We start from the raw sequence: 15,810 nt of genomic DNA, 5'->3' as shown, positions 1-15,810 counted from the left end.
ACAAAAATAAAAGACACCAAAGATTTCGACACATGCAATGAGGCTAGCTTATTAAAAACATGCACCGGTCTCTTTAAGGGGTCAGCTAGGTCATGGCTTACTAAATATTATTAGGGGGCAGCATCTTGGTGGTCTCTCTGAGTTGAAAAGCAAGAAAAAAATGGGAATAAAGGAATATAAATAAACACGGTATGCATTATTGCTCTAGGGTTTTCTAACAGTCCATTGGTAGGTCTATGTTGGTGTCCACTCACTGTAGGCTCTATGTAGGTGTTCTCATCCCTAGGATAGCTGGGGATTATGGGAAGGATCAGCTGGGGTACGAGGGCACACAGATAAAAAGATAAAGATCACATCTTAAGCCTCACACACACACACACACAGACCCCTGATGCTGGGAGGCGGTCTACTATTAGTGTCAGTCATTGTCATTCCACGCACACAGACATGGTAATAAAGATATAAGAGTGATATATACACACAATGTACAATAGTAAGAGCATATACCTTCAGCTGGTGGGTTCTCCTCCGTGTGACCATTATACTCTGTCTGATCATCTGTCTTCCCATTAAGACTGGAAATAGAGATCTGTCCGTTCTTCTGAAGAGACTAGAAAGAAAGAAACAGAGAGATGAAGGGTTTTGTACAAAGGAATTGTACAATGATCTTTTCAGCAGGGCACTGGCGATACGATTTAGTGTGTAGCTAGTCAAAACGGTGATATACTGTAAACATTTCTCACATGCTTCTTTCTCTCTCTTTGCACCAGACTTTACTCTTTTGTAGTTTTAACCTTTTGGTTTAGAATTTTCGCCATTTAGAAATCATCGAGTGTGTTTTTTTATTTAAAAACTATTCATATTATAGTATACACTAAAGATTAAAAGTTTGTGGTCGGAACAATTTTTCAAAAAATCAAATATACAGTTAAAAACAGTAATTTTGTGAAATATTATTACAATTAAAAAAAACATATATTTTGTTATATTTTCAAATGTAATTTATTCATGTATTGCCATATCTGAATTTTCAGCAGTCATTACTCCAGTCTTCAGTGTCACATGATTCTTCAGAAATCATTCTAATATGATGATTTGCGGCTCAAGAAACATTTCTTATTATTATCAATGTTGAAAACAGTCGTGCTGCTTAATATTTTTGTGGAAGCTGTGATACATTCTTGGTTCTTTGATGAATAGAAGTTCAAAACAACAGCATTTATTTGAAATCGAAACATTCCAAAAGGGAGCCACCACTTTTGGAGATCCAGTAAAAGAGCTGTGCACCATCCTAAAGGTTTGCCACTTCTCTTGTGTATAAAGTAAAGTGTTAAAACAGGTGCAAGAGAAGAACTCAGTTGAAGACCAATGTTGACTACATTCCAATTCAAAATAGCATTGATGTCCTAGAAAAACACATTTAGAAACATTTAAACACAGATGATTTGACTGGCTCAGGAATTTAGACGTTGTATCCACAGAACCAAGCATTCACAATTCCTACAGGTAGAGTAAATATTTCAGCCAAAACAGAATGCCCCGATTCTAAAATGTGGTCTGCCGATCACATTTAGGATTCAGTCAGCATTGCTGGACTGTAATCTAAATAGCACCTTTATTATACTTTAACTCTACCGATTTAAATAAGCTTCTGAAAGGTTAACTGAGTATATGTATATGATTAAGATATAGTTTATCACCTTTCCCTTCCCTTTCTGCTTGGTTTTAAAGTCCATTAAAGTTTGGAGAGAACAAGAATTACAGACATTAAGCAGCATCATATCAAAAAGACATTTCACTCTGAGCAGCCCAACTTTATTGAGTTAAAGGCTTCATGCTAGTTTAATAATAGAACAGTGATAGGAATCACAAAATACTCTCTTGTGGGGCTGAGGAAAATATGTGAGCAATGCAATTACATTAAGAAAGTTAATTTCTGTTTAGAGGCAGAAATAAACAAAGCGAGAAGACTCAAGCCTCAACCAGCTTTGACAGTGGTCCAGCAGGTGTCCTTCAAACCCGTCCTGACCTCTGACCCCCAGGCCTATCTCTAACAGTCATTCTCCACATTCCGAGGCCCCTTCACAGAATTCCAGCCTGATGGGGGCAACCCCAGCCAAATTCCCCTATCAAAGATATGTTTCTTCCCTTTCTTCATCTGATCTGACATCACTTGCCATTAACAGATCCATAACTTTTAAGGTGTCAAAAATAAACCATTGTTCAAACGTTTGGGGTCCGTTAGATTTTTAGTAAGAAATTAATATCTCTCTTCAGCAAGGACATCTAAATTGATCAAACGTGACAATAAAGACACTTATAATGAAACAGAAGCAGCACAACAGTTTCAACACTGATAATATTAATAAATATTTCTTAAGCACCAAATCAGCATATTATACTGATTTCTGAAGGATCATGTGACTGAAGACTGGAGTAACGATGCTGAAAACTCAGTTTTGTAATATTTAAATTATTCCTTTTTATATGACTTTTATTGTATTTTAGTCAAATAGATGCAGCCTCTGTGAAAAGAGAAAAAACTTCCCAAAACTTTCCAGGTTTAGAGACCAATATCACTTGTTTGAAAACGAACATTATTGCTTCCATATTTGGCAACAAATAAATAAACTATGAAAATCAAATTATTGAGGAATTGGACTGTCTGAACATCATCACAAGATCAAATGTAATTTGATGAAAGACATCACATCACGTCAGCTATTGTTTGAGTTGTTTACTTCAATTTTCAACATGTAATTTTCTTGATCAGATCCACGCAAAAACTATTAGACAACTGTAGCCTGATACTTAATACGCTTGCTGAAATCTTCATGCTGAAAAAAGTACCATACCGATCCATATAGGAAGGTTTTATGCCGATTATAACAGTGAACACAAGGGCAAAACTGACATGAAACTGACTATGGATAAATTAAGCTAAATAAATCTTGATGTTTTTAAAATGCATACAATTCTGATTGGCCAGTTATGCTGTTTCTGCAAAAGGTGCAATGTCTAAGCCTGCTGCTAAGATCATAACTCACCCGGGGCAGGGGCATTTAACAACTGTTCAACCAACAAAAAACTGACAGAATGTGTGAGTCAGTGTGCTTAAGTGTGGCAGTTGTTTAACTAAAATAACTAAAGGTAAACAAAATCTGTCTTTACGGCACCACAATATTGTGGGTGGGAGGTTTGCACAGAGGTGTGACATAAGGTGTGAGTGTGAGTGTATGTGTGTGTGTGTGTTGTCACAAATGTGATTTGTGACTGGCCTTGTGGTCTGCTATTTCAGCACATTTATACTGTACATAATACAAGAAAAGCAATGTTTTCTTTCACACATTCTCACTCTCAACTCATCACATATGGACGCTTGGTCAGGATCCCTCTGCATCACTTTTTAACACACAGGGCTCCCCTTTAGCATAATTTTTCATTGCTTTCAATAAGAAACATTTGGCGTCAAAACACAATGAATGTCAAAAACACGATGGGCATGGGAATATTATTGTCAAGATGAAATTATATATTAGGGGAATAATTTTGCCATTATGATATACACTCACCTAAAGGATTATTAGGAACACCATACTAATACTGTGTTTGACCCCGTTTCGCCTTCAGAACTGCCTTAATTCTACGTGGCATTGATTCAACAAGGTGCTGAAAGCATTCTTTAGAAATGTTGGCCCATATTGATAGGATAGCATCTTCCAGTTGATGGAGATTTGTGGGATGCACATCCAGGGCACGAAGCTCCCGTTCCACCACATCCCAAAGATGCTCTATTGGGTTGAGATCTGGTGACTGTGGGGGTCTTTTAGTACAGTGAACTCATTGTCATGTTCAAGAAACCAATTTGAAATGATTCGAGCTTTGTGACATGGTGCATTATCCTGCTGGAAGTAGCCATCAGAGGATGGGTACATGGTGGCCATAAAGGGATGGACACGGTCAGAAACAATGCTCAGGTAGGCCGTGGCATTTAAATGATGCCCGATTGGCACTAATGGCTCGGGACCACTGAGCAGTACGGTACGGTACAGTACGGTTCGGTTCGGGTCAGGTCAGTAAACCATGATACAGCTAGCGTTTCCACCGCCAACAGTACCCTACTTGATAGGCGTGGCATTTTCGCGCGAAGAAGAAAGCGACAAAGTAAACACCAATGGATGGCATACAGCAGATCTTGTCCTTGCTTCTCGGCATGTTTGTCACAAGAAGACAAGTGCCGACATTAGGCATTTCTCAATACCAAGTATGTAAAGTTCTCAGCAGAAGGACTCCTGAGGACGCAAGTCCGGTAATTCTCCAAATGGAACAGCGCATTCGTGAAAGCGTCACTCAGCTTGCTCTGCATGTACATTTTAGGCAACAATAAAACGAAATATGTTATAAAACACCACTCTGCCTCTTTTCATTTTCATTTAAATAAATTTTAAACATAATAGGCACACAAATGTGGTTCAGGCAATGTATAGACCTGATTATATTATTCACTGCATGTTTAACGTTAGCCTATTTATAACAAAACGAAATATAAAACACAACCCTGCATCTTTTCGTTTAAATAAAAAAAAAATATTACACATATTTCAGGCAATATGTGCATTTGTACAAATGTTGCAATAAACAACATTACAGTGATAATCTTGTAATAAAAAATGACAAAACTCAACCCTATCTCTTTTTGTACAATAAAAAATAAAGCAAACAATTCAGTCAAATATACAAATTCAGCGCAAGTCTAACGTTAACGTTACAACGGAAAAGTTATAGCCTAAATATATGAAACATCACTTAGCCCTCAGCCAAAACGATTGGCCAGGGAATGAATTATCGATTCACAAGACCAAAGTTCACCCGTTAGATATACACAAGACGAATTACCACTTCCAGGCGGGGAACATGAGCGCCGAGCGCCCGGTGATCCCTGGAATGGATCAAATTATCATAAATCCTTATAAATAAACCGCAGATTTGAGCTTTAAACAACTACATTCTTGCCTCAAAAACTCTTAAAACTACATTTTGTGAAAGAATAACCGTAGTATTATATTCCAACTGTATATTAAAAAATGGCTCTTCTTAAGTTGTCATTCCCCTTGTAGCACGTGCAAGTGATGATACTCTGTCAACCAATCAGCGTTCTGCAGTGAGTCTAGCTCCACCCTTTAGTACCGTACCACTGTGCTAGGTACCCCAACGGAAGGGTACCCAAAAAGTGGTACGGTACGGTTCGGCTTTTTGGTACCATTCTCAACTTTTGACAGTGGAAACACAAATAATTGCGTACCGTACCGAACTGTACCGTACCGCTCAGTGGAAACGAGCCATAAGGGGCCTAAAGTGTGCCAAGAAAACATCCCCCACACCGTTACACCACCACCAGCAGCCTGCACAGTGGTAACAAGGCATGATGGATCCATGTTCTCATTCTGATTACGCCAAATTCTGACTCAACCATCTGAATGTCTCAACAGAAATCGAGACTCATCAGACCAGGCAACATTTTTCCAGTCTTCAACTGTCCAATTTTGGTGAGCTCTTGCAAATTGTAGCCTCTTTTTCCTATTTGTAATGGAGATGAGTGGTACCCGGTGGTGTCTTCTGCTGTTGTAGCCCATCCGCCTCAAGGTTGTGCGTGTTGTGGCTTCAGAAATGCTTTGCTGCATACCTCGGTTGTAACGAGTGGTTATTTCAGTCAAAGTTGCTCATCTATCAGCTTGAATCAGTCGGCCCATTCTCCTCTGACCTCTAGCATCAAAAAGGCATTTTCTCCCACAGGACTGCCGCATACTGGATGTTTTTCCCTTTTCACACCATTCTTTGTAAACCCTAGAAATCGTTGTGCGTGAAAATCCCAGTAACTGAGCAGATTGTAAATTACTCAGACCGGCCCGTCTGGCACCAACAACCATGCCACGCTCAAAATGGCTTAAATCACCTTTCTTTCCCATTCTGACATTCAGTTTGGAGTTCAGGAGATTGTCTTGACCAGGACCACACCCCTAAATGCATTGAAGCAACTGCCATGTGATTGGTTGATTAGATAATTGCATTAATGAGAAATTGAACAGGTGTTCGTAATAATCCTTTAGGTGAGTGTATATGTTGGGATTTTCAATTTAATCAGGCAGCATAATTTATACTATTTAGACATATTTCAACACAACTAAACCGACCCATTTGTTTATTATATACTATAAAACATTTTTCTGTGTTATTATCTCCATGAATGAAAATTAGAAATGTAGATCTCATTTAAAGAGAATTTTACTGCAGAACTGTAGAGTTAAAAACAAATAATAAAGTGTTTTAAATATTACATGTTTAAAAAATATTTTGATTGTCTGGTGTCACATCTTTGTCACTTTTTTCACCCCTGATGAGGTGAGATTTGCATCTCTGTTCTTATGTCTTTCCTAAAACTTCGTTATCTGAAAATACCCTCATCTTTTTAATGCTTTCATCTGTTCTCCTGCCCAAGATTGCAGTCATCTGTCAGATTGCTTTTCTCTCCTCCTCCCCTCTTCTGCAGTCTCTCTGTTCCATTCTGCAGATCAGAGGTTCAGGGACGACTGTCCATCCCACAAATCACTCTGCAGAGAGGTTGCAAATCTCTTCACTGTTGGACAGAAAAAGACAGCAAAGGAGAGGAGAATGTATGCCCTTCTAAACATCTATCCAGTTTTCAAATACTACTATAGCATTCATCTGACAGATCTGTGACCTTCTGAATGTTTTCAAGACTCTGTTGATCTCAATGACATTTTGGACTGTTAATAATGTATACTTTAAATTAAAACTGACATACTTACAGATTTAAAATGACCACAAACAAGTGTAGCCCATATATGTGTATGAATATCACTGTTTGAACTTAAAATTTAAATCGAATTTTTTTTTGTCACTAGAATAATAAAACAATAATGGACAAACATTGACCTCTTGGTATGAATGGTTAGATAATTTATATATTTTGCAGAATACCTGAACACTTGAGACATCATTTTCCCAGTGTGGCCTCAGTCTCTTAAAGTGCAATTTAAACACCTTAAAATGAATTACAGTGTGAGAAACGGCCTTCAGCAGGGTGTAAACTACAGACATCATCGTATATATCAAATTCTCATATAGCTATCTCATAAAACTGAAAGGACAGGCAAGTATATCAGCAATTTCCATAAGCACTGCTGCAAACGTGTTATATGACCACAGATTATAAATGGATGCATAGCACAATAACAAAATATTCATATACATTGTGAGAGGTCCAGAGGGGACATTACATGACACGTAAGCAATGCTACAAGTTCTTGATTTTGGAAAATAAATCTATTTGTTTGACTTTACTCGAACTTGTGGAGTTCATGCAGCTCGAGTGCTGCTGTCATTACAGAAAATGTGGGACCAATTTTCAAAGATATTTGAAAATTCATGTTAATTTTTCAATTAAACCTTTCACTCAAATTATGCTGCTGATAATATAATTTGATAGGATAAGATGAAAATTGTAGCAAATTAGAAAAGTTCAAAATAGCAAAATTTTCACTAGTGATCCCAGACTTGAACCCCACTCTACGCATCCAAATTTTTTTACATATACCCATGCTACGCCTGACACATCAAAAAAAATAAAATAAAAAAAAATCAATCCCCTAGTTCATGGTTCATCCGTTAACATCCGCCTGTTAACCTCTGCCCTTTGACCCCTTGCTGATGAGGACTGAATTACAGAGAGAAAACAGGAGAGGACAGATGGATACCTCTTCATCATTTGATTTACATCAAGAATCTTACAGCAACAACTAGGATGCACCCCTAATAATAATTCTAATTGGGTTATATGTCTAATTTGGTTATATTATGCCATATATAGGGCATTTATATGTCAGAAGACTATGCTGTAGAATTGTCAGAGCAGGTATAAATTTGTATGTATTTAGGGAATGTCATTTCATCACCAGGAGGCAAGGATAAAGACATTTTCTAACGTAGAAGGACAAATGGAGAACTAGTTTGTACACAATGATATATGTGCCTGATGCAAGGGTTTAGATATAATTATGCCAATTCTGAGAATGGAGAGAGTGAAGCAGCAGTAGATGAGGTAATTATGAGAAACATTCCAAGTTTAGGGAGGCCAGGGATACAGACTGAGAACACAAGGGGATTTTTAGATGTAATGCTGCGTATCATCATTATAGAAGTGATAAGAGAAAACATGTGATGTACTAATCAAGCTGTAGACAGACAATATCAGTGGTCAGAGCACCGAACTCTGTGGGACTTTTGTGGTGTGTTTGCAGAGTTTGGAATTGAAACATGATAGAATCTGTTGTCAAAGGAGTCTACAGGGAACTAAGACTTTAGATCCAAAATAAGCAGCTGATGGTTGAACAAGTTAAAATCAGCAGACAGCTCCAGATAAATTAAAACCGAGGAACTAATCGCTCTAATTGCCTTAAAGGGATAATTCATCGAAAGTCATACCGGTTTGGAACAACATGAGAATGAGTTAATAAAGACAGAATTTTTATTTTTGGGTGAACTATCCCTTTAAGCAATTTGATTACACAAGGCAAGCTGTTTCAGTTGAATGAAGCCTGATTACTAGATGTGAAATAGATTGTTTTGTGTAATGAGGTTTGACATTTAGCTGAATTCTGACCCAAAAACATTTGATATAAAGATGAAAAGCCAACAAATTCTGATGGCAGAGTGGTGGTAAAAAATTGTTTTAGGTACTTTATGAGCAATGAGGAAACATCCACTCTGTTAGTGACTATTACCCTCATTGCTTGCTTTTGTTAATTTTCTTGCAGATAAATTGCAATTAAGACTGGTATTTGAGATCTCATGATTGATGCATTATTATTCACTGTTGATGCCCCAAGGACAAACCTCCTAGTTGAGAAAACACACTTCCCTGATACAACAAACTGTATAAAAGCCACCAAACTATTAATGTAACCCCTTAACTATAAAACTATAATTCTCTCTCCAGCCCTTTCACATTCACCTATTACTTAAGTATTAAAAGTACAGTTCACCCCAAAAAGGTAAAATTCAGCAGAACACAAAAGAAGATATTCTGAAGAATGCCCATGCAATAAAAGTCAAAGGGTCCACAACACAATGCTTTCATTCACTACTAATAAGGACAAATTGGCTACATATTTTCCATACTCTATTAATCAATGATTGCTAGCAGCTTTCTGGAGATTTACTTAGTGAGAGAGTTATTGGGACAACAAACTATTTAGGCCTAGCTGTTTTTGATATACACATATTACACACATTGATCTCATTTAACTTAATCGGCTCAAAATTCCAATTGAATTTCAAAACAGTAAACTACTCATCCAGCACAAGAGAGAAAGACTTGCTTTGTAGGGGGTTAAGCACACAGATACACATCCGCATTTGGGTAACACATACTCAGTATTGAAGCCTCAGAGACCACAAACTGCATGCATCATCTCCTTCGACACAAACACAGATGTGAAACGATCAGTCTCTGGCAACACACAGCAAACCTCAGTCTATTTCAGTTAAGTCATTTACTTCACAAACAATCTTCACAAGTGTAGTATTACTGTGGTAAACTGCCCCAGTGTTTGAACAGGCTAGCGATTACAACTTCATCCTAACAATAAGGCCACCAAAATATACTGCGCCCTTACTTGCCTAATCATATCAAATGTACAGAGTCAATTTGAATCAGTAACACTGCTCAAGATCACAACAGTCTTTGAGGTCCACAAATCATCAACCTCCTCAAAGTTGAATCAGACCCAGAGTGTCACAGTCCAAACCGCCCGTTTTTCACTCACTGAAGGGGAAAATATGTGGCTTCAAAGGCAGACAAACACATCATCTTGTTGCCTAAACTTATTAGACTTTGGCAAATTTATGGGATTTGAGCTTCACATTTACAAAAAGCATAGTGACAGCTTTGCATTTTTTTCGCCCTGACTTGATAAATCACATATCTGCAAGGCTGTGAAGAGATTAAGTGCTTGCTTTGCTAAAACGTCCTTCGTGTTGGCTTCAGATTAGTTTGTTTCATGGAAACATTTGCAGTGAATTCTTTACTTCTTGTTTGACGAAAGAGGAATTTATTTTTTGGCCCAGACTGGGAGCTATATACAAAAAAGGAGCGATTTTGTTACGAATTCCAGGAACTTGTACATATAAATGTCCGTGCGGAGAGCCTTCCAAGCTGCGAGCCACCCCACTGTGCATTTTCCTGATTTCCCTGACCCACTATTTGTCTCCTGCCGATACTGGGAGTCCTCTGTTCCTTCCACTCCCGTAACAGCTGTCACTAAGGCCACCCTTATGAGCAAACATCAATGTGATAGGACAGGACCTCCCTGTGTCTCTGGCAGATCGACTGGACCCCCCCCACTGTCGGACCGAAACAATAAACCTCCTCCTCTCACTCTATCCCAAGGATCCTCCTGTGATTCAGATCATAAGAAGAAAGGAAAAGTTCATATGTGACTCTCCTGTTACTTTAAAGAAAACAACAGTCAGAGTTTAACATGAGGATCTGGTGGGGATAGTGAATCTGGATCAGTTTAATGACTGCAAAAAAAGTGAAGTCCTGCACTAAATAGCTGTCACTAGACCATATTTATAGGGTCTTACAAAACCTGTCAGCACACATCTGGCTTAACCAATTGACCAACTACTTGTCAGTGATGCAGGGTCTTTAATACACTTTCGTGAACTGTGACTACTTACACTTTCAAATTACATTTCCTGTCTGTTGTTGAAGAGACAGAAAGTGCATTTACCATTTTCCCTTGTAAGACCTTAGAAGATTAGATACAACTCCGGGGAAATTAGTTCACCCACTGCCACCCATAGCCACATGATTCTGTTATCCAACCAAAGAAGATGCTGAATTGTTTCAGACAAAGGGGTTGAGCTCACAGTGATTCTCACATGCTGCCTGATTTTATTTTATGCCCTAACAATGTTACTGTGTTAGAAGCATGTGACCAGCTTTGGTGGAGACATGCACATTCACAAACACTTTCAAAAAATCCTAAAGGGATAGTTCACCCAAAAATAAAAAATGTCTTCACATTTACTTTCTTCTGTGGAACATTCAAGATATTTTAAGAAATGTCTCAGTGTTTTGTTTGTCCATACAGTGAAAAGTTAAAGTTAACAGTCACCAAAATTGTTTGTGTTAGCAACGTTTTTCAAAATTTCATCTTTTGTGTTGCACAGAAAGAAAGATTTTTTTTTTCAAAAACTTTGTATATGAATCTTATTATAAAGTATGTTCGTATATGAACCATTATACAGTCCATCACAATCAGGAGGAGACAAACCAAATTTAACTGCAGACATCATCTCTATAATCTCTAATAAAACAAAAAAAATGCAATCAGTGTTTACTATAAGGCCTTCTAGGATTTTCTATATACTGTAACTCTCTGTATAGATCTGAAGATAACATCTCCAAATGTCCAATATATGACCTTTCAATCAATACATGATTGTGCTGCGATTTGACAACTCTCCCTGGATGCTACAAATTTAATATGTGCTTTCTAACGTCCACCTCCCAACGCTCATACACAGAAACTTGAACCATTACCAGAAATAGGGAATACGGCTGTTTGTTAAGAGGCATGAGTCATGATTTGTCTTTCAAGGATGAAGAAGAGTTATTCTGTCCTCTGAGAGAGAGAGAGAGAGAGAGAGAGAGAGAGAGAGAGAGAGAGAGAGAGAGAGAGAGAGAGAGAGAGAAGAGAGAGACAGGACAGCATCTAGTTATTTTTGGTACAGCACTGAGCAGATCAGACTCTGCACTGCAGTGAAGGGGAAATAGCGAATGCGCCTGATACAGGACTCCTTTAACTCCTCCCCTTGCTTCCTTCTTTGTTTTGTTGTCCTGCAAACCCAATGGGCCTCATTTACCAATTTAACATAGAAATGAGCACAGAAATCATCTTACGATGATTTATGAAACATTCGTATGCTGCCAATCCCATCGTACGAATGATCGTACATTGATAAATGTGGCAGCTCAAAACAATCGTCATTTGAATATTACGCCCCTAAAAATTCGTGGTTTAGAAGCCTTGCCCTTAGATTTTAACGTAACCTGAATAGCATCTCATTTCCTCAGTACAAGCCAGTCACTGGTGAAGCGAATATCGTTAATCATCTCCTAACAAGAAAGACCACATATTAAGGTCTGGGTAGATTAGATGGTAATCAGTTTTCATAATCAACATGTTGGATGCAGGGAAATGGGCAGGAATAAAGATATGAGCGACTCTGACAAGGGCCAAATTGTTATGGCTAAGTGACTAGGTCAGAATATCTCTAAAACGGCAAGGCTTGTGGGATGCTCCTGGTCAGCAGTGGTCAGAATTTACTAACAGTGGTCAGAGATGGGACAAACCACAAACCAGCGACAGGGTGTTGGGCCCCTAAGGTTCATCAATGTACAACCCAAGGAAGGCTATCCTGTCTGGTACGAGCAAACAAAGTCTACTGTGGCACAAATCAGTGAAATCACACAACATTTTAATGATGGTTATGGGAGGAATGTGTCACAACAACTCACAGTGCATCGCACTCAGCTGCGTATGGGGCTGTGAAGCCGCAGACCAATCAGAGTGCCTAAGATGACCCCTGTCCACCGTCGAAAGGATGAGTGTCGGAACTGGACCTTGAAGCAGTGGAAGAAGTTCACCTGGTCTGATGAGTCCTGTTTTCTTTTTACATCACGTGGATGGCCGTATATGTGTGCACCATTTACCTGGAGAAGGGATGGCACCAGGATGTACCGTGGGGACGGACAAGCTGGTGGACGGAGTGTGATGCTTATGCTGAGAAACCCTGTGTCCAAACATTCATGTGAATGTAAATTTGACACGTGCCTCCTACCTAAACATTGTTGCAGACCAGGTACTCTTCTTCATGTGAATGGAGTTCACTGGTGGAATTGGCCTCTTTCAGCAGGATAATGCACCCTGTCACACTGCACACACTGTTCAGGAATGATTTTTGAGGAATATGATAAAGCAAGGTGTTTCCCTGGCTTCCAAATTCCCCAGATTTAAATCCAATTGTGGGACATAGATCTGTGGGATGTGCTGGAACAATTTGAAGGATCTGCTGCTAACGTCTTGGTGCCAGATACCACAGGTCAAATTCGGTGGGTCGGTGCTGTTTTGGCAGCACATGAAGGACCAACAGCATATTAGGTAGGTGGTTATAATGTTTTATACCAAAAAAGTGCACTCATATAACTACGAAAGGCAGAAAGTGCAATGCGCAATGTGGCCCGCCTTCTAAATAATAAAAGCCAATTGACACCTGGTAAAGTCAGTAAAAATGTTTTTTTACACTATTTGAGTGTGGCAAATATGACTGCAGAGTGATCTGACTTTCCTTGAAATGGACTTTTACTAGACCATAATTTTTATGGATGCCACAGACCAATGAAATAAGACACCGACATGATCTACAGAGAAAGACTGTTTTACTATGCCAAGGACTTACATGACTCCAGCACTTAATAGTGTCCTTTATACCTTAGCAATATGATTACTAAATATATTTTAGCTAGATCAATCAGATCATCCAATTTAGACACTATGAAACGTCTACGGTTACGTATGTAACCCTCGTTCCCTGAGTAGGGAACGGAGACGTTACGTCGGATGACGACGAATGGGGTTTCGCTTAGAAAGCCTATCAACTTCGAGTATTACAAAACGAGCCAATGGCAAAGAAATGCCATGGGTCTGCGGAATTTGCATGGCGTAACTCCGCCCCACCTCGTGGGTATAAAAGGAGGAAGCCGGCAGCAAGCAGATATGTTTCTTCGCTGAGGAGCCAAGACTGAGCTCAGGCGATCCCCGCGGTACAGCGGAAAGTGGCAGGCAGACGTAACGTCTCCGTTCCCTACTCAGGGAACGAGGGTTACATACGTAACCGTAGACGTTCCCTTTCGTTGTCACTCCGAGTTACGTCGGATGACGACGAATGGGGTTACCAGTCTAATCACGCCACCTTCTCAGCTGTCTTCCAGTGCCCTGCGTAAATCGAGATCCCTGTCAGCCTGGACAAAGGACTCCATATAACACAGGAATACCAAGGTACACTGGGAAGCATATCCCAAGCTTAGGGGAAGTATGCAATTAATGCCAGCCCGGAGGGGGGGAACTTAGAGAATACACATATGACCCGAAGGAAGCATATGGAAAACACTGGGGTGTCCAGCCGCAGGTGGAATATTTCAACCCCAGGGGTGGCAAGGTGGCTTGCCAAGGGAAAGACACACGCTCAGAGAGGCTTACAGTGGAAATACACATGTGGGGGTCGCTCAGAGGAGGGACCATGCACACGGGAGGCACCTAGGCGACGCACAGGCAATAGACACTGGCGCCGACGTCAGGAGTGCTGGAGGAGCTCAGGGCTTTCGGAGAAGCTCACCTGAGGAAAGTATCGCACGTATCCAGTCCGTGGAGTGGAATGGCGAGCAAGCGAAGACACCTGAGCGGGTCCGGTACTAGCTGGATGAAGCGAGTACACGAGAGGACACAGGCTCCACTCGGAGATTATAGAATCTGGCGAATGTGTTAGGTGTCGCCCAGCCTGCAGCTCTGCAGATGTCTGTTAGCGAGGCGCCATGCGCTAGAGCCCAAGAGGACGCCACACTCCGGGTGGAGTGGGCAGTCACACCAAGGGGGCACGGTCGACCTTGCTGCTGGTAAGCCAAAGCAATGGTGTCCACTATCCAGTGAGACAACCTTTGCTTGGAGAGAGCCTTTCCCTTCAGCTTCCCACCATAACAGACAAAGAGCTGGTCTGAGGTCCTGAAACACTGCGTTCTGTCTACATAGGCGCGGAGAGCGCGTACTGGACAGAGCAGTGCCAAGGCTGGGTCTGCCTCCTCCGAGGGCAGCGCTTGCAGGTTCACCACCTGGTCCCGAAAGGGAGTGGTAGGAACCTTGGGCACATATCCAGGCCGGGGTCTCAGGATCACGTGAGAGGAAGCCGGCCCAAATTCCAGGCACGCTTCGTCAACGGATAATGCGTGCAGGTCCCCAACCCTCTTGATGGAGGCCAGTGCAACCAGGAGCGCTGTCTTCATAGACAGGAACTTAAGCTCGACTGATTGCAGGGGCTCAAAGGGAGCACTCTTCAGGGCAGTTAGAACCACTGAGAGGTCCCAAGAGGGAACGAGAGGAGGACGAGGAGGATTTAGTCTCCTCGCTCCTCTCAGGAACCTGATGATCAGGTCGTGCTTCCCTACCGACTTACCTTCGATGAGGTCATGATGTGCGGCAATGGCGGCAACACAGACCTTCAGGGTGGAGGGAGACAGCCTTCGCTCCAGCCCCTGTTGAAGGAAGGAAAGCAAAACACTGATCGAGCATCTCCGGGGGTCTTCTCGGTGAGAAGAGCACCAGTTGACGAAGAGGTTCCACTTCAACGCATAGACGTGTCTCGTGGACGACGCTCTAGCGGAAGTGATGGTAGCCACCACCGCTGGTGGTAGGGTACTCAAACCTGCCTCGTCCCATCCAGGAGCCACACGTGGAGGTTCCAAAGATCGGGACGAGGGTGCCATAGGGTGCCCCGTCCCTGAGAAAGAAGGTTCTTCCTCAGAGGGATCGGCCAGGGAGGTGCTGTCGCGAGGAGTACTAGTTCGGGGAACCAGGTCCGGTTGGGCCAGTAAGGGGCAACCAGAATTTCCTGCTCCTCGTCCTCCCTGACCTTGCGCAAAGTGTGCGCAAGAAGGCTCACTGGGGGAAA

At 41.0% G+C, this 15,810-nt stretch overlaps 1 protein-coding gene across 1 annotated transcript in view; it reads right to left on the bottom strand.

Moving 5' to 3' along the window:
- Positions 1 to 15,810, bottom strand: part of akap12b (A kinase (PRKA) anchor protein 12b) — a 48,034-nt gene that overhangs the window by 17,645 nt on the left and 14,579 nt on the right. Inside the window, exon 2 of the mRNA XM_077221158.1 lies at positions 508 to 610. Coding sequence (XP_077077273.1) covers positions 508 to 610 — 103 coding nt within the window. The remainder of the gene's footprint in view (positions 1 to 507; positions 611 to 15,810) is intronic.

The sequence above is a fragment of the Siphateles boraxobius genome, unplaced genomic scaffold (genome assembly GCF_051911475.1).
Source record: "Siphateles boraxobius isolate OS27281-9 unplaced genomic scaffold, OSU_SipBor_1 8, whole genome shotgun sequence".
Classification (NCBI taxonomy): Eukaryota; Metazoa; Chordata; class Actinopteri; order Cypriniformes; family Leuciscidae; genus Siphateles; species Siphateles boraxobius.
The sequence above is the reverse complement of the archived record's forward strand: the minus strand, read 5'-3'. Positions and strand labels throughout refer to the sequence as shown.